General features: G+C 34.2%; 1 protein-coding gene across 1 annotated transcript in view; it reads right to left on the reverse strand.

Annotated features, from left to right (window-relative positions):
- Positions 1 to 20730, reverse strand: part of NIPBL (Nipped-B homolog (Drosophila)) — a 101508-nt gene that overhangs the window by 27215 nt on the left and 53563 nt on the right. Inside the window, 14 exon segments of the mRNA XM_009894678.1 lie at positions 2563 to 2706; positions 3623 to 3755; positions 4801 to 4883; positions 5078 to 5216; positions 6995 to 7095; positions 8184 to 8264; positions 9073 to 9224; positions 9928 to 10159; positions 12367 to 12453; positions 14003 to 14106; positions 15323 to 15412; positions 15498 to 15569; positions 15772 to 15969; positions 19819 to 20001. Of these exon segments, the coding sequence (XP_009892980.1) occupies positions 2563 to 2706; positions 3623 to 3755; positions 4801 to 4883; positions 5078 to 5216; positions 6995 to 7095; positions 8184 to 8264; positions 9073 to 9224; positions 9928 to 10159; positions 12367 to 12453; positions 14003 to 14106; positions 15323 to 15412; positions 15498 to 15569; positions 15772 to 15969; positions 19819 to 20001 (1799 nt within the window).

Here is a 20730-nt window from a genome sequence, read left to right on the forward strand (position 1 = left end):
TGGCAGGGGTGTTGGAACTCAATGATCTTCAAGGTCCTTTCCAACCTAAATTATTCTATGATTCTATGATATGACCACGAGACAATGTACTTCTCCCCATATACAGAATAAATCAGCATCAATGACCTTGTGCATGAGTCAGAAACTAACTTTCTCAACATCTACAAGACGGCATAAAACCAAACCCAGAAACCACCCTTTTTTCCTTATTATTATACCGAAATACGCAGGTCCTTGCAGTTGCTGATGTTACAGCAGACAAGGGGACTACTTGTTTTTCAAAATGAATGAGTTTGAAAGTTTGAAACATGTATACAATGCACAAAATACTGATATAGGTCTATTAATATACATTTGGCACCCTAGTATATGTGCAAATTGTGATTCGAAATTCTGCCCATCAACCAATGTTAAATTCTGTGGATAACTGGCTGAATAAAAAGGTCGCTTAAGGAACTTTAACTACCTAGCTATTTTGAAACAGAAACAAATCCAGAACAAAAAAGAGAAACTGAAATTCAGAAATAATCATATTAAATATTGATAGTAAAAGCAAAACAATAATTTCTGTCTTAAAATTCTTCAGCTATGAAACACTTTTCTTCTTCAGCAATAAAACTCAAGTTATTAAAAAAGATTATAAAATAAATTATAAAAACAAAAATTATAAAAGAAAAATAAAATTATTATAAACTCAAATTAAAACTCAAACAGCAAATACTTATAACTTCTGTATGAACAGCACAGATTGAGAAACTTGTCACAAATACAGCACATAATACAGCTTGCAAACATCAGCAAGTGGAAAAAGGTACAGTTACAAGTCCAGAACATCAGTGTATCAAGAGATAAACTAATGAAAAGCATGCAAAAGTAGTCAATTCAGCATGGCAATCTGTGACAGATTTCTATGAAAAAAAAAATCTACTGTTTAAAAATGTCAAAATAGAATAGATTTTCTCCTAAATCTAATTATATGGGTCATGAGACCAAACCACAGTAAACATAATTATAAGTATTCATCAGTCACTGGGAAATATCCTAACGATATCAGAATGTTAAGAGGAAATATCCAACAGAGTCCAAGTATTCTATTTAGCAGGAAAGAAAAATCTGTACAGGTATAAGTTAGTTTCTGAACGGAAATAATAATTTAAGTTTCTGATGGTGACAGCTGAATATGTCTATCAATGGACCTTCTTATTTTCTTGCCATTTGAACAGCAAAATGAAACTTAGCTGTCATGTATACATTTCCAAGTATTTATTTGTTCTTTTGTTACAAATAATTTATAAACAATACACTGTCTACCCTAACTGATGGTACTGTATAGTACGCACCCACCACAATGTATGGATGGTACTGTCTACCATCACTGATGCTAAGCTTTAAAGCAAAAATGCTTTAAACACTTTTTTATTTTCTGCAGATGTTAATGTCTAGTTACTGCCTGATCCTATAAAAACCCCAAATGAAACAGAAAAATTCAGGTTATCGCTCAGGTATGTATCTTTTTAGAACATCCTTCAACACTATTATAACTTCTTGAGATAACAAAAGAGAAAAGGATTCTTCTAAAATATTTTCCTATGAAGTCTACTGTAGAAGTATCAGAATCACTGCTAACACAAGAGAATTATAACTCCTTAGCACATAGAAGTATAAATTATATTAAGCCACAAACATAAAGATTTGACACCATACGTTGTAGAATATTCTAATCAACAAAAGTTATAGGAATTATCAGCCTCATAAAGGAGTAGATGAACTTTGATTCTTTATTTGAATGCCTGTAAAGTGCAGAAGTTTTTCCTTCAACATAAATCTGTAACAGTCATTACAAAGTACCTGGAATAGATCTGAAGTCTTTTCAGGTAACTGAAAGGGAAACGAACTTGATATGACTACTCAACTTTACATTATGCTGAGAACAGTTAGTAGTTCAGAAAGCAATGTACAGCGTCCCTAAAAAATGTGTAAGTCCACATTTTTAAAAGAACACACAACATCTGCGATTTTCTCATCATACTATGTACTGTATAGAGCCCAAATGCATATACTGTTTTGATAATTGTTGCCACCCTTACAGATTTGGAGCAGCATTAGCAGAAATGCAAATACACACTCTCAAATGAAAGATATATGCAAGACCAATACCAGCTACATCACATAAAAACTAACCTCACAGGCCGAACAGTTAAACCCTCTAAAGCCTGTGTGAGTGCCAGAAGCTGAGTTACCACTTTGCAATAGCAAATGCACAAACATGTATTTTTAAGGCCTCTTAAGACAGAATCCAACTGTTGCTCCATTATTTCCTCTGTATTGTCACAAGAAAACTGGCTTAACCACTGTAATTATCCTCTTCACATGATCACTACAGAGATGGTGCAAGGAAGACATGAGTTGACAAATGTTAATCTTATAAACTGAGTATATTTGATTCAGAAATCTGAACAACGAAAACCAATTCTCCAAAATGCCAGTTTTTCAAACATGTTTAAAAATTTTCAAGTATTCGAATGGATACATAATCTAGCTGGCACGGGATCTCTCACACACCTGTTTGAGGATTCTGGCTATAGATCCTTGATCCATTTTGCTAGTGACTGCATCTTTCCTGAGTCTTGCAGCTACAGTTCCAAGATAGTCAAGTGATGCAACTCTTAATGCCATTTCTGTAGATTTGTTACTGAACTGGTGAACCTAAGAAAAACAGAATAAACTGTTAAAAACAAATATTTATTTATGCAACTGAGACTCTTCTCACAAGAGACTGATTGACCTTATCAAAAATTCCACCTAACTTCCATGATGCATAAAATCATGTAATTTACTATTATACCACAGATACACTACTTACTTTACACTAATATTTCTTCCTTTATTTGGTCTCTCTCTCTACAAATATACCTGTTAAGTGTTTTTTAAAATACGTATTTTCATAAAACAAACTGAGCAACTAGTACAGCAGATACCCTTTGCAATAGCATAGATCTTAAGCACCATAATGCAACTTCCTCTTTATTCATACAAGTATAAAGAAAGCTACATTATACCAAGAACAGGACCATAAACTACTTTTTCCAAGAAACAGCTCAAATTAGTGTGTTAATTACACTGTAATGCTGATGAACAACTCTCAAAAAACAAGTCAACAAAAATACTCACATTCTGTAAAATACCGTAAGTAAATGCTATTATTGGTTAAAAACCACACCATTTAATTGTTTTCAGGTTCTGTGCTAAAGGAATAATCCAGAGAAGATATTTAACATTTATAATTACACCTGTTAGTCTGACTTTACTCCAGATGAATATCTACACTTATTAGATGCTATACAGTGGCGTTTTTTCATGTTGAAAATGTCACGGAATAGTGGAAGTAGACCTTCATGAGAAACTGTATACATATCATCTTTAACAAGTTCCACACCAATGATCCTCTAACCCAAATTTTATTATCTATTACATAGTAGTGATACACGTGAGAAAATCCTTAAATGCCACATATGCGTCAACAATCAGAAAGCATTCCTGTAGTAGTTTGAGCTGAAATACACAAGTCTTAATAGGAATAAGAAATAAATTGATATAATAGTTAAAAACCAGAGTCCCTTACCAATAGCCTTCCTAATAAGCTAAGTAGCAACTCTGCAGCTGGCCATTCTGGTTTATTGACTGTGGAAAGAAGATCTTGAATGAAGTTCTCAAACAGTGGCCTGTAATCTTCTTCCCCTTGTTTACTGCCACACCTTTTTAAAATAAAATGCATTTTGTAAGCAAATTTAAAAGCCATTTAAGGTTTTCTTCTGCCTTAAACAGAGGGAATCCTATGTTTAATCAGAAAAACAGTTTTATGCAATTCTAAAAAAAAAAAAAAATCCAAAATACTAGCAGAAAAAGTTTTATTCATTTACAGAGAAATAGTTTGAACACTTGTCACTCCAAATTGTACTACTGCAAGTAAAGCAGCTAGTCCACAATAGTTGAATTTTGTTCCTAAGATTTTTTTTACTTATTGCTTTGAGTTCAAGTCTGCATTAACTTGGATGGACAAAGTAGGTAAAATTCTAAAGCTCAAGTTTTATGAGCTTGCGTGTTTAAGAGGTGTTATGTCTATGTTTCTTAAGCTTGGTCTGATTTATCTAGCAGTGATAAAACATCTCGTTATTATACTCCACAATGGTTAAAATCAGAAGGTAAAAAAATCAAAGGATAACATACCTGATAGTATTTCACTTATATGTGGCATTCCTAACTTTAATGGTACCAGGAGTACTCAGAGAGATTGCTAGACGGCTACTAAATAGCCTTTCATCTCAAGAGTAGAAATTAACATAGTAAAAACCTCAGAACTTATTCTTAGAAATCCTTTGGTTATTCAGGTTTTTTTTTTTCCTCTGTTGAGCTATTGACATTCCTAACTTCAGTTAAATGAAAGTAATTTTTACGTTTTTTATATCTTTGTCATTGTGATGACTCAATGAATACGGTTTCACTGCTTAAGTATTTACTCAGCCTTCTTTTTCCAGGCTTCAGATGAGTAACAGACCCCTAATAAAAGGATCCTACATGAACTATCAAACAGATTCTTAAATGTATAAAGTACTCTCTGCAGAATTTCTGTTCCATAAAAATTTTTGTCCAGATAGGTAGCTCTCTTAGGGATCCATAAAGTATATTATTATAAATAACTTCATGAGTAGGTATTTAGCATTGTGAGTGGTTAGCTTTGTCTTAAGGTATGACAGACTTTATTTGGAGTTGGTTTCATCAAAAGAATGCAACATTACTTACTTCTTCAGGAAAATAGAAAGGAAGTTTTGTGCTGTTCTCATGGCTGTTTCATATGAGTTAGTAATAAGCACATCTTGATCCACCTAAAAATAACAAGATATATTTGTCTATTATTTTAGCATACACAGAAATACCAGCATGTCTCACACATCAAATAATTACAGCAGACAAAATTACATTTGATTACTAGAGCACCGTAATAAAATATTATACCTACGAACACACAAACTCATACCTGCACACACACACAAAAATAGAGATTTTTAAAATATCTTACTTTCTTGTTTGACTCCTCCTCTGCACTAGAATCTTTTTCTGCTGATGGTAAGTGCACCACACACTGAATAAGCTGCAGAACTAGTGCTGTTACCATCTGAATGTACATAGGCTCTCCATCGGTGTCACTGCTGTTTAACCTGTTAATAAGAAAAGACAGGATTAACACTAAAACTAAACAAAAGACAAAACAAACAAAAAAAATGGTCCTAAATAATATCTTTCTAAAGTTATTAACAGAGCTAGAAATCTCGGTTCTAGACATTTATCTAGTCATTTGCATCGCCCTTACACACTGCAAGATTTGGTCTAACAAAACCAGTAAGTATTACTCTCAGGCAGAAGAGACAAACTGAAACAGCCCACAGATGGGCCATCAGAGTATCTGTGAAGTTCAGCAGCCAAAAAATCTATAGGCATATTTAATAAATCAAACACCTACATGCTAAGGCACTTACTAATAGGCTTATTATGTATAATGCCACATCCATTTCCAACACAACACACAAAAAACCACACCAAACTGTTGCCCTAATAATTTATTACTTATATATTATTTAATGCATGTGTAACATGCAGGACTTCTCTACAACAGAAAATAGTGACAAAGACCTGGATTGACTTCTACAAGAGCTACACCTATGGTAATCTGAGGTAACATAACAGCCTGTGAACTTCAGCATGCAAGTGTCTTTATGTGTGTCTTAGTTGTGTCTTTAAGGTGGTAAGACCAGTATGAATACACTCCACGTTTCTCCCATGATATATCCTGAGAAATAGGATAGCGTTTACTAGCCATACATACATCAACACCACCTATTGCCACCCTTAACAAAATGAAAAGGTGGTAGTCCCTGACATAGTTCTCTCCAAATTATCCAAATACTAACCCGGCATAAACCAGATTGTAATTATTATCTTTACGAAGGTACCTTTGACTACTTTTAGAAAGAAAAACTTTTCATATCAAATTTTGTGTAAGCTGTACCCTTCATGACTGTAGCCACAGTTAGAGAATGCCCTTCAACAGACCATAGTTAGGACTCTACAAGACAAACAGTGCAGTCATTGTGGCCTTAAAATAGTGACTTCCTTCTGGTACAGGTCCTAATTCAAAAAGTGAATCTACGGTTTATGCTCCCATTCCTACCACCTTCATATTCGCTAAATGTCTCTGATGTCTATAACCAAAACAATAGGGAATACTAGGAACTTGCACATATGTTAACATTAGAGTCACTTCATAGTTTCAGTGAATTTCTTTTCCTGGATATTTCCTGTTCATCCACCCTGGTTCGGATAAAATATTTAATTGACAATTTGTCTGTGTCTGGGAGCAAGATGTATGCAAGCAAGAAACAAAATCAACACCAACAACAAATGTTTTAGATTCATTTAAAGTGTCCCAACCTCAATTTTAATTGAAATCCAGTTCAGGTCAGATTCTTTCTCAGATTGAACCTGAAGTCCAGCTAAAGTGCTTAAATGACAGTTAAAGTTAACAGAGTAGCTCCTAAAGGAAACTCATTCAAAGGGATATTGGATTTATTTTCTTCCTGGAAAGAGTGCTCTGAGTGTGTCCTCAAAGAAATTCAGTCAGAATTTTCGTATTAAGCTTTAGCAATGAAGAAATTATGTAACTCCATGCAAACAGAACCAGAGAATTTTCCAACCAAAAACTCTGAATGCACACTAACATCACACTCATTTACATCCTTAGTGAGACAAATATTAAGGTATTTCTATTATTTTTGTAAGCAGCATAAAAACAATGATTACTACAAGACATTCGACAGGCAATTCTGCTCCCATTATTTTGAGATAAAGTTAATGAAGTAAATACAGAAGCCTAAAATTCTACCTCTACAAAACTGTAAATGCCACTGTCAACAAGTTATTAATCTATGACAGAAATTACCTGAAGTTTCTTAAACTCCTCTTGCTAGTTGGTAGTCTCGCAAGGGAAGTGAAAATTTCTTCTAGTATTAACTGTCTATGTTTTTCATATCTGGAGAACACCTGTTTAACAGTTAAAGGATTGTTAGAAAATTATTCATTGTTACATGAACCATCACTTGTTAAATACATTGTTAAAAATTTATATATGGAAACATACACTTTGCATGACACTTAAATAAATTATAATTAATGCATACCTTGTTTTTAATGCATTGCTTTATTTTTTCAAAGCAAGTATTTCTTTATAAAATACATTAAAACTTTTTCAAATAGAGATTTTAAAAAATTTTCAAATAACATAAACGTGTAATAGCTCTTAAAAATACACTATGTTTTCAAAAGTTCTGTCAATGGTAGAATACACTGTATATGAAAGTCAAACAGTATAATACTAAGCTTTCAGACTCCAGTACACAACAAAACTCTGTGGCAACACAAATTACGTGAACACACATACGGTTGTAGAGTGCATTTTGAGAAATTACTTTTACTTCATATCCTAAGCTTTAGTGTTTGCCCAACATGACATATTCTTTCAATTTACAGAGTCAGGATTGTAGAGTTTGTGTCTCCTTTTGTTTAGGCAGAACATTGGAGTATATAATCCTCACAAAGATGGAAGACTCACACTTGAACAAGCACATCTTTATTGCTCTGCATTTTTCCTGAAATAATATTTATCTGTACTGTGAAGTTTTCACATAGTCACCTCTTCTAAGGAAAACAATTTATTCTATTACACAGAAGTATCCTACTAGTCCTATACCTTATTCCATTGCATAAATCCAATTCTTAACGTAGGAAATAAGGAAAACCACATTGCTAAGATTTCTTAAGACAATGTCCTGGTTCGACGTAGGACAGGCAAGACGAAGGGGTTTGTGATTACAGTTTAAATGACATAAGCAAGGAAATTCTTAGTTTTGGTTAAGTAGGTTATTTCTTCCTATGGTGTACTCTGCAAATAGAGGTAGCTCAGGTAGATTTAATACTGTTCTAGACTATGATACCAAACTGTAAAAACATGCAAGAATAAAATTAGTTCTAAACTCCAATTCTCTACAAGAGAGAAAAATGCAGCCTATGTTAACACCCTAATAACTCTCAGAAGTACAGGAACATGAAACCACAAATTAAGAAGTACTTACCGCAGTCACTAATTTGATGGCACATAACTGTAGTTCACTGACATTTTCTACAAAGAAAGGTGTTATTCCCATAGATGATACCTATCAATGGAAAGAAATTACTGTAAGTATATTTGACTAACAAACTGGTATTCATGGACTTTCACAAGTGGGTTATTCATTCAGCAGATAAGGTATTCAACAAGATGTAATACTTCATATTATTTGCAAATAAAGTTATTAAAGGATATCAGAGAACAAGTTCTGTGAAGAGCGGCTGAGGGAACTGGGGCTGTTTAGCCTGGAGAAAAGGAGGCTGAGGGGAGACCTTATCACTCTCTACAACTACCTGAAAAGAGGTTGTAGTGAGGTGGGGGTCGGTCTCTTCTCCCAAGTAACAAGTGACAGGACAAGAGGAAACAGACCCAAGATGCACCAGGGGAGGTTTAGATTGGATATCAGGAAAAAATTCTTCACTGAAATGTTAGTCAAGCATTGGAACAGGCTGCCCAGGGAAGTGGTGGAGTCACCATCCCTGGAGGTATTTAAAAGATAAGTAGATATGGTGCTTCGGGACATGGTTTAGTGGTAGACTTGGCAGTGTTAGGTTAATGGTTGGATGTGATGATCTTAAGGGTGTTTTCCAACCTAAATGATTATATGACTCTATATTTGAATACCATCAGGCTAAACATTTCTTAAGGGTACAAGAAAAGCCATTAAAAATTTGAACATTAAATGCTCTTCTGCCAATTACCTACTAGACAACAAACTAGTCACTCTGATGTTAGTAATTCAAAAGTTTGTATTGATTTCATACTTCATGTCACTGAGACAATCATACTTTACATTCTCTCCAGGAAACGAAAAGCAAACATTTTCAGACAGAAATTCTTCTGATAAAACTTACCTGAAGAATAGTTGTATCAGTAAGAAGCTGTATCTCTAGCAACTCAGACAAGCTGCTGACAATGTCACAAACTTTGTTATACAACATTACTATAACTCTTTGCTTGTGGGTGGAACACTTGGCACGTTTTGCTTTTGAACTTAAAACACCACCTAGAAAATAAAAAATGTCCTCATTAATTTTTTCAATATTTCCACATCAAATATTAGAAATATAACTTCCTCAAAAAGCATCCCCAAAAGAACTGCATGACTACGGCTTTGCAAAAGCAATTGCTTACAGAAGAAAAACAATTTAGTAGCATCAACTGGAAAGCAAGAATCCCACGTTATATTATTTTTTTGTAATTGCTCTAAATTTTGGATCCAAGATTTTTTAAAAGGTTCTTGAAGTTGGACTCCTGCATCTAAAGGTACGCATGTGACAACAAAACGCTAAATACTAAATAATTTTCACTGAACCAAATCATTATACACACAGAGATTAGAAATATAAAATTACTTATTCCTAGACATAATAACTAAACACAGAAGCTGAACTTCAGACAAATTTCAAAATACTTTAGTCTAAATACTTTTATTACATTTGCATCATTGTAGTAAACCAAGATGTTGTATAACTAAGTTATTTAGAGGATGCATTTCATTCATTTATTTTTTTTACTCAACATTTCATCATGCTAAAACTAACACAAAGCATTAATTCAGGATCCTGTATGTGATATTGAAGAACTATAAGAGTGGCATATAAAAACCTTATTCCAGAAAGTCATGTCACTTGCATCATCATACAGCAGATGACGTTTTGACATTTTTTAATATGGAAAGATTTTTTTAAATTTCTTAGCATACTAACCACCATGAGGATCCACTCTATACACAGGATCATACTGAGGATAGAGAGTATTCTGCAAATGAAATTTTGTGTATTGAATAACTCTTTCTATTACGTCCTCAATATATACAGCTTTAGGCATATTTGGTGACGTCATGATATTGATAGCAGTAAGACAAGCATCAGCAGATTTTGTTACTCTTTCCATAATAAGATCTCTCCATAACCTCTCCTCATCTTCAGTGTCATTGTTCTGTAACAGCCAAAAAAAACAGAATAGTGTGAACAAGAAGTAAAATTTTTATCCTTACCAAGTAAAAGATTACAACATTACCCTAATATACTTACATACACGCACATATAAAATGTTGTATTTCCTTTCTGATTCAAAAATAGTTTGGTTTAGAAATCAACTAATGTTTGTTTTACTAGCAACATATTTGTAGTATGTCTCCCTAAGTCACAAGTCTTCAAAGTCTCACTGTATTCTTCTGCTAGAACACAAAAGAAGCTTTCTGTGTATCATTGGGAAGCACTATGAGGGAATATTGCCACATACTCTATATAAAATTGATGTACCTTAAGCAAAATCTAAACTCATTCATCTCGTGTTTTCTTCAGTAGCCTTTGCACACCAGTTGCTGCTTTGATCAGTCTGATTTTTGCCACTAGAGGGAATTCTTACATAAAAAGATACTAAGTCACAAGAAACTCCTAAGTACACGACCTTGCTTCATGTACCAACCCATCTACTATCAGCACATTTAAAACGTCTTATCAAATATGTCCACTTAGATTTAGCACAGGGTACAGAATCTCTGAATTTCTGTGTTGTACAAGTTACAAACCCAAATATACATGAGGTCAATTATGACCACTCAGCACTACTTAAATACTGTAATAATATTATTTATAGCAAAACCAGGTAGAATTTTTCGTAGCTTCTCTGGCACAGATATAGCCTACAGAGAAAAAGAATCTTTCCTGCTTGCATGACACCATAGGTCAACACTATTGCCTTTCCTCGTAAAAGTAAGGGGTTGGGGAAAACATATCAACTTTTTCCCTTTGGGGTAAGAGAATCTAAAACAATGTCACAGTGCATTATATATGACATATATAATTGTAAATAAACACAAGTCTACAAATCAGGAGATCCCTGTAAATTTCTTGTGTAGAATGGCTTTAAGTCATCCCTTATACAAAAGAGGCTTAAAAAAAACCCCAAGTCGTTTAAAATATATTTTTTTTGCGCTCATTAATCTTGCAAATAAAAAGTGTGCAATTGCACTCTGCCTCCAAAAAACATTCTGACAAGGAGGTAGGATATCTTCACTGCACTGTAAAAGTAGTAAGCTTACTTCTTAGCCGAGGCTTTCTTTGCCACAACGATTTGACTAATGTTTAATAGACTTTAAAAAAAAATCTAAAACTTGTTTGGCTAAAGATTGCTTCTTTTTTAATTTAAGCTTTGTCTCTGCATTGCAATCACTGGACGATTTCATTAACTGCTTAATAATCTTGAGTTTTACTACAAAAACCTAAAAGAAAAATATCTCTTTAAAAGCATTAGCATAAAGATTTAATCACAGTGAAGCAGAGCAGGTAAACCAGCATCTTCTTTTCACTTATTTTTCATATGGCTAAAGACATTCAGAACCGTATACTGAAACTCCGAAAACCCTATAGACTATCTAGATGAAAGTATTTAGGTACAAATAATGTGTCTCTGGTTTTCATTTGCAAGTTCAAATTCTTCCTTTCCAATATAAATAATTACTCTCTCCAGATTAAGGGTTTTTTTGTTTCCATAAAACTCAAGAACTCTATTACTGCTAGAATATTGTTTTGACTAGAAAGTGTAGAAATAAAGAAATACATGAAATGTGAAATATCACACAACAACCTCATAAAACCTCCAAATCCCCATATAGTTTTAGGTATATCAGGAACAAAATCCTAGAATTTTAAACTTCCTGTTAATTCTGTTTATGTTGCAGCATAAGAACAGATGTAAACAAAGTGGTTCTTCCTTTCCTAATGCTCAAGAGAAGAATATGGTCTACATGAAAGCTGTAGTACTTCCTACACCGTGTAAGGGATGTTTTATGGACACATAGCAAAGTAGTAAAGAAATGTCCAATGGTGCAAACTACACCAGTTACCATGAATATTTCAGGATGAAACTGTAATATTCAAAACTTAAACAAAAGAAAACACCGTTGCTCCCAATACACCTGTTAGTTATCAGTACTATAGTAAAACACACAGTACAGAAAAAATACAATCAATTGAATTTTACTTCAAATCTTAAAATTTGGCAATCTCAATCACATAGGTATTATATAAGAAATGCCTTTCACACACATACACAGTATTTGAAACTATCACTAAATAGGACTCAAGTGAAGAAAACTTTATTCTACACAATGTTGTGAAATTATGTAACTTGAAACTCACATGGTTAAGTAATGTAGAAAGCTTTGATCCATCTTGAATATTCTTCTCCAAAATATTCAGGACTTTTACTGTTTTATCTGTTGAGAGCTACAACAACAAAAGAAACACATCTAATAATGGCAGGAACATAAAGGCTTCCAAATTGCTGAAAAGAGTGTCCATGGATGAAGGATAGAACTTGTTATATAATCTAAAACAAATCGTAAGCAATTTGAGATGAGGATTGAATCTTGACTTGTGTGGTTTCTGACACAGCACAACTGAGAATGCTGATAACATAACTAAACTAGGTGAAATATATTCTACGATTGCAATCAAACTGCATTTTCAACCAGCCAAATCCACAGAAATAGACTTAAAATTGCACCTCTGCCATTAATGTTGTATAGGTACACACTTTTGCTTCTAGAAACAGGTATTTACCACATCCAAGTATCAATCACAAATTCTAACCGACATAGAGAAAAATCCAAATTCTATGAACAAGCAGAAATAAAATTCCCTGATACTTGAGTGCTAATAAAAAGGAAATGTATTCTTAATATTAGTGCTAACTTCAAAGAACTAGCATGTTGAAAAAAGCAACTCAAACTCACTTACTGATCTTGTGCAGAATGATGATTAAATAATTTGTAGAATATGCTAAACTCCAGGAGAGCCAATTTCACTCATCCAGATCCTGTTGGCACTCACAAAATTGTGTTTATGTATACATGCATGTATGTATGTATGTTAGTATGTGTGAAAAATAGGGAACAGAGGTTAAGGGAGAGAACTATCAGGAAAGAGAAACACTCAGGCTACAAAGGAAGGCGGGGAACATTGAAGGAATAGGAAGGAATAGTCTAGGAAGAATATCTACATTTTGGATTAAAGAAAACCCTCCAGAGTGACTTTTATAGTAAGGGCCTTCACAGACACTTCATAAACATAACAAGTAGTCAGCGTAAGACTTTAATGTAAGACTGCCCAAAGCCAAGAGTTCCGGGAAGGTAAGGAAAGCACGAACCTTGTTACTAGAGGTGTGATACCAACAGTTTGTACCAACAAAAAGTTCCCTTGAACTGAAGTCAGGAAGAGTATAGCAAAGAAACTACAATATGCAGTCCACAGAAAATCAATCTTATTATCACCTGGGGTGTTAAATCTTGTAAGTTTAAAAAACTTTTTTGGAAAGACAGAGGAAGCAGGCAATTCAGTGTGATGCTGCCTAGACACCACACATTGACATTGCACTGATGGCATATATCAATTTTTTTACTTTGCCAGCAGGTTCTGATTTACTGTGGTTGCTCAACACCAGCTTTAAGGAGGAAAGCCTATAGGTTGATGTGCTTTTGTGAAAATACATTAGTTATTTTAGATTTTACTGCTCAGGCACAGGTATTACATATGGCATACAGTCAGCATTGACCCAGAGGACCATTCAAGAAATAGGTCTCAGCTTCAGAGACAGTAAAAGTTAAGATGCGGTAACTTTTTAAGCACTTCAGCTAAGTCAGCAGAAGCACAACGGTTCACAGAATCTGTCACATGCACACCCAAAGCGGGTGGAATGTTATTACCGGGGACATAAGTTTTTGTATGTTTATCAAAATTATATGCTCAAAAAGAGTTTAAATCTATGAAGATGTACCTTGTCCATAATGCCCATTGCCTTGATTTTTGCAGATTCACTACCCAACTCACTAAGCTGATGTTTTCCCAGTAGCAATTCCTGTGGAATCTCATCATCATCACCTTTTAAAAAAAAATTTAAAAATGAACAATCATATTTCCAACTAGACTTCAGAGAAATCAGTATTTTACAGCCAATATAAAAAAGCCAACTATAGAAAAAGAACTGTTTTTCCAAATAGCTAGCATCTAATAGTTTCAAATACTTAGCATCTAATAGTTCCATCTAATGAAGACTTGATGATGGTAACTTTTGGTTTGTTACAACAACTACTTGTTAAATATGACTGGTTCTGAAACGTCATTTAACAGCCTAACATGAGGCATCCATTTCTGAAAGTCATAAACTAAAAATTTTTAATACAGCAAAACCCTTTATTGCAAGTCTTGTGCCATCTCCCTTATTTCAGTAAAACAAATCCCAAATGACTGTAATTCTAAAGCTCAAATGTGGGGAAGGGCAATAGACGAAAAACACATGTGAAATTAAGTACCTCAGGATACACCGTGTCTTAATCATATTTACCCTTACAAAAAACCCTTGATGTTACCAGCCACAGAAAGAATCAATGACTTCACTTGCAAGTCCAAGGTTGTATACACTATTGCTTTAAAAACTGTAGTGATTTGTTTACTGTGCTCCTCCCCTTGTTCTAATCCTGCGACAAAGAAGGTAAGAACAAAATTCACACCCTATTATCCATTTCAATAGAAAGTCACATGGTCAACCTGAACTACTTCCTCGGACACATACATTAAGCTGGCTGATTTTCCACTGAAATGGATAAGGAGCATACAGTGATGCAGTGTCTCACTTACAAGTGCATAAGGACTCAGATGCTTGAGTTGAATAATCAAGCTCCATTGGGTCAAAGGCAAGGTGCAAAATTACGTGCCTAAGACATTTACAAGTGAGAGAATCACCTGACATTAGTGTTGTTTACAAAGATATGTTTGACAGGAGATAACACCCTAATGGCATCCCAAAGAGGCATCCTTTCCACTCCACGTGACTACTATTTGTCGCATTATGATTTATACCCCTTCTGGATTCTGCAGGGAGAAGGACAGAGGATCTTCTTCCTGTAGCAGCAAGTGAAATTGGAAAGGCAAAGGCCACCACTCAAGGTGCAAGCCATATAAATGCAGTATGCCCTTGCATGTGTCACGGGCAATTAAGTCACCAAGAAGGAAGTTCAAAAATACTGAGATACAAACTTTTTGGTGTCTCTTGTGTTTCTAATTGGGGAAAGCATTTTGAAAATTTCTGACATATTACCAAAAGCTGTAAAATCCATGTCTTCCAAATTTTCCAAAATATTCTCTATTGAAGCAGTAAACCTTTTGAAAGTCGAAGAATCCATCATTTCTGGTGAAAAAATAAATTTATAAATAATTATTTTACATACAAAACAGAAAATACAAACTGTAGAAAATACATTTTCTAAAATTACCTTCAGGTGTTAGTTTAGGTTCATAAGCTTTCCTCTTCTTTTGTTTTTCTTTTTTCTTCATTTTTCTAGCCACTAATAAGGAGAATGAAGAGTGAAACAAATACTTTCTTAAAAAAGAAATAAAGAATTATATACATTTCTTACACTTGTATTCAATACTGCACGTAAAGATGGGGTTTTTTTTAAATGTTTAACACATTCATTAAAAATGCACTAATATTATGGAATTTGCACTAGAATTATGGAAAAAAATTTTTTTTAAATGATCAGTTACCTTCACTGAGGCTAGGGGGAGGAGAATAATCCTCCATATCAGAGTCATCAGGACTGCGATTACGGTAACGGCCACTACCAGAAGGCCTCCTTCCTTCATGATAGTGACCACTTCTCCTATGGTCACCAGCACTTCTTTTGTCATGTTCTTCATACTCCCAAGCTTCATCTCTCTCCTTTTTGTGTCTTTTACGAGAAGCTAGAAATGAAACGCATTTTCATTGTAATTATAAAAGTTCTACTTTTAATAGCTCAAAACTAAACATTTTTAAACATTTAGAAGACATGTAGAGGTGGCACTTAGGGACATGGTTCACTGGTAGACCTGCAGTGTTAGGTTTATGGTAGGACTCAATTTTAAAGGTGTTTTCCAACCTAAATTATTCTATGATTCTGTGATTTGCAAGTTAAACACTACTGTATAGCTGTTCTGTAAAACAAGTGAACACCCTAAAGCTGTTACATAAAATTCTGTTACGGCATTATTCTAATGATTGCTTTTGAATTACATGAAAACTGTGCCTGAAACTGGCAAAGACACCAGTAAACAGTTAAAAATACAAATTTACAGGGCATTTGTCCTTTTAAGCAAAGTAAGGAAAGTGGAACAAATCAAAACAAGTTTCATCCTTTCATAAGAGAACACTGAGATAATTTATTGTTATCTAAATTGTAACCATTACTGAATGTCCATTTTCCAATTCAGTGATTACTTTGCCCACCTAACACAACAAGTCCCAATGAGATTTGGCAACCTAGTTGCTTAAAGATATTCTGTTTTGCCAAGACAACTAAAATTTTGTCTTGATATATATTGCAGGAAATTCTGTGTAAAGGAGAAAGCTAGAGTAACAATTCTGGACCAGATAGCAAGTCAATACCACAGAACGTTATTATAACCACTTTCCAATCAGGACCAAAAAGCCCAGCAGAAGAGAATGTTGAAGAAACTGAAGTAAATGAATACAGAAACAGTGGATTCAGTGGAAATAAAGTGGGGGAATGGAATGGAGACTTCTGCTATTTTCAGAGAAAGTCTTGTGTGTGTTGAAGGGGAGAGGGTGCTAAGATGTAATAGAAAAAGGATATGGAGGAGGAGGTAGCTTCATCAATGAAATCAGCCAACTCTCTATTATCTAATGTAACAGGATAACTGGGCTAGCAAAGAGATGTCTAACACAGACTGTGCTGTGAAGGTCAGAACAATTCCAGAACCTCACATTCTAGACTAGCAGGGTTTATGATTGCAAACCTGCATATAACAGCCCTGATATCTGTGTGTCCCTACCAAGGTCTCCTGAAGTTTATATGGAACTGGAACTGAAGTGACAAGTTCTTCCCACAACTCCAGTTTATTGAGAAGCATAGGAAACACACCAGGATATAGTCACACCTGGTATACCTACTGGGATATAGTCAATAGTCAGCCCAGGCTCAGAATTAATTAAAAAAAATATTAAACCTGAGGCAATATAAATGCTCTGCACTGCACCCTAGAGGGCTCCCACTTCTGAAAATGTAGTACAAAACTCCTGCAGAGAGGTGGTCCAAGTCTTTAAGGTAATAACTCAGTTCAGGCCTTGAGCTGTAGTGCTTCTGGATCAGACTTGCTTCTGGAGGCAGTACAGTCATGTTCATGATGACTGATCTACTAACACTGTCTAAAATGGTTGAAACTTAACTGAAATTGAAGAAATGAAGGGCCATCTTGGATACCTGGAGTAGTGTATTGGAGAAGAAAGTAAGTGTTTTATGGGAAAAGACTTTACACATTTAAACTGATTCTTTTTTCCCCCATAAGACAGTATTTTGTGGAGGCACGTGACACCTGTCTCCAGAGTTTACAAATCGTCAGTAACAAATTAAGCTTTGTAGGACGAATTTTGACTCCAGCTGCATCTCCATGACAAAACTAACTTCCAATATTGCTTTCCAGCAGAATTTTTAATTGACCAGTCTATCAATGCTGCATGACAAAACAGAATGTGTTACAGTTGTGCTGGCTCTGCAAGGCAAATAAGATGACCATGGGAACAGCTATTCACAATCGCTATTCTACAAAATTTATTTTGAAGTAAATCAAATTGACTAAAAATTTAAGTATTAATAACATTTCAAGAGTTATTATTGATTTTATACATAAATAAAGACTATCTGGAATATAAATACGCAATTTCCTTTTGAATTCTGCCAAAAATTTATGCAATAACACATTTAGCACTTACTGTATGAGAATGTTTCATCAATTTTTCATTTATCAGCATTTAATTTAATGAAATGTCCCCTCGTCATGAGATACTCAAAGAAATTTCTCTTCTTCTGTAACAATCGCTATTTCATATTTTTTAAAGTTCAATTTTATACAACCCAAAGAATTCTGAAATACACATTTGTAACAATACAAATTTTTCAGTGTCCTTGTCACATCTTTCATTGTCTTGATCATTTTGTCTCATTTTAATTCAATTCACCTCTACAGTATCCTTTGGGAAATATTACAATTTATTTTTTAACCAGATGTCCTCACTGAATTGTTTAGAATGATGGCCAGATCTCAACTGGATATAATGAACCTAGAATCCCCTAAAGCATTTAATTACTGTGAAAGTTTTCCTTAATTTGCTTTACTTTGTATTTAAGAATTTCAACTGCCACTGTGGCTAATAGGTAGATTAAGATATCTGAGATTCTTGACAATTCTCTCCATTCCCAACCAACTTAAATAATTTTGCTTTACTTATTTATTTTTTAATTCACTGTTCCAGATTACTAACATCATAAACAGGTGATACGATATGGTAAACAGAGCATATAGAATCCTGAATGAAGCAAATCATCATTAATCCTTTGCCATAATAAAGACTGATTCCAAATTACCTCAAGATCTCATACTCAAAGCAGTATTATTCAGTTATAATTAAAAGGAAAAACAAACAAACAAAAGGACATTCTTTTCTGCTTCTTTGATAAAGATCAGAGGTATTGTTATAATTTTTACGTGTATGTTTGTGTAAGCACTGCGTATCTGTTGGATGAGAACTTGAAACATTAAAAAGCAGAACAAACATCTTTCTCTTTTTGGACACTAAAGAAGGCTAAAAATCAAAACATTATGTTTTACAAATGTTCAGTAAGATGTTTATATAAGCAAAGGTGGAAAGAGTCTAAACTGGGGGAAAAAAGGCAAGATACATTCTCAGGTTAATACCAATAGGCAGTAGCCCTGCATGGGTAACACAGCTAAAATGTTAACTCAGACTGAACTGATTCACTCCATTTTAAGAGTTTCTTTTCAGTGTTGGCTAACTGAACTACCTTAGAGACAAACTAACCATACTCTCATTAGCAAGTAGGAAATCCCTTCCTAACTTAGAGGCACACAACAATTTTTTGACACTTAGGAACTTTATCCGATTACACAGCAAAATTCTAACTACAAGCTGCTTCTCTTCCTTTGAAAACAGTTGATTCAAGAATAGTATCATCAACAAATGGTATTTTGAGAACCCATCAAAAGCAATTCCTCTTTTTCAAGCAATATGCCAGAGAAATAATAGAAGAAACATTTTAAGAAACTTCTGGGCAGTAAGATTCTCAGTTTATCATGTCAGAAAAATTCAAGAGGGGATCTTTCACTTTTCTTATCAATAAAACTAAGACTAATTTAACATTTATTTACTGAAATTTTTCTTTGCATACCTTTGTATGCAAGTTTTCTGTACTGCTTCAGAGGAAATTTTCCTTAACCTGACTGGCTAAAGGTCTTTCATAGTACAACTGAAAAAAAAATCTAGGCAGCAGCTTCCCATAATTTAGTTAGGAAAAGAAATTTAACAACTAGCTGCCTTTCATCTTAAATGACAAACTGAATTGAAGTAATTTTTCCTTTAAAAGAAAAAAGGGTTCTTGGCCAAGTAGTTGTTCAGGACAGCAAACTTGTCTTCATATGTTTTAGAGTAGCTGATGCAAAAAAAAAAAAGTATATCTTTTTGTAAAAGCAAAATATTAGCTTTCTTTAGCAGTAGGAACAGAACAATGTACTACTTACATTCAAAAGCTTCTTCACTGTCATTGTCTTCATCAGAGCTGATTTCAGCATATTTTGGTTTCTCATTAACTGTGCTACGTTTGCGCTTGTTCATTTTCACACGTTCACAAAGTGGCATGGTGGATTCAATTTCTGCCAGGAGCTCTGGAGGCAACTCCTTTAACACTGACTGATCTATGCTACCTAATAATGGACAGTAAGAAGAGCAAATGTGAACCTGAAGATAAAAGCAAGGGCCAAACACTACAGTTATTTCTCAGGAACCCCTTACAGGATATCCACTAACAATACCACAGTTAGATATACCTGGACGTATTTGACAACTCTTTTTAAAGTTACATTTATTGTTCACGCTACAATTAGAAATTAACATAACAAATTGCATACACATCTCCTTCAATAAAATACTTTGTCAGGCATATAAACAAATTCAAATCAGTGAATTTCCTTTGTAAAAAGATATCCCTGCTCTACTTCCACGAAAATAGTCTTATTTCAGTTCGTCCTCTGAATTTAATACATTTTCTAACAGTGTAGGTAAATTAGGGATTCTTTGTGCCTCATTAACAGTTCTGTTTGTTCTCATTCATGCTATTTAGTGTATACAAGTCAGTAATCTTCTCATTTCCAGTAAGCAGGGACAATCTGAGGCAGAACCTCTGGGGTCTTATCCTTAAACAGAGGCCAAATCATTGACACCCCAAACTCTGCCTCAGATTTTTTTCTTACCTCTTACTAGTGGTTTTATATTGCAACCAAAATTTTTGCTCGATTTTGTTACAAAGAAAAGTTGAAGGATTTTTATTTAATATAGACAAACAGCTAGCTTGACCACATCAGGTTTCCTTTCCACAGAGGTAAATAGGTAAACAACATCACAACATTCTCATCACATTTTGAAACTATGATTAG

This window comes from Charadrius vociferus, unplaced genomic scaffold (assembly GCF_000708025.1).
Source record: "Charadrius vociferus isolate BGI_N301 unplaced genomic scaffold, ASM70802v2 scaffold450, whole genome shotgun sequence".
Taxonomy (NCBI): domain Eukaryota; kingdom Metazoa; phylum Chordata; class Aves; order Charadriiformes; family Charadriidae; genus Charadrius; species Charadrius vociferus.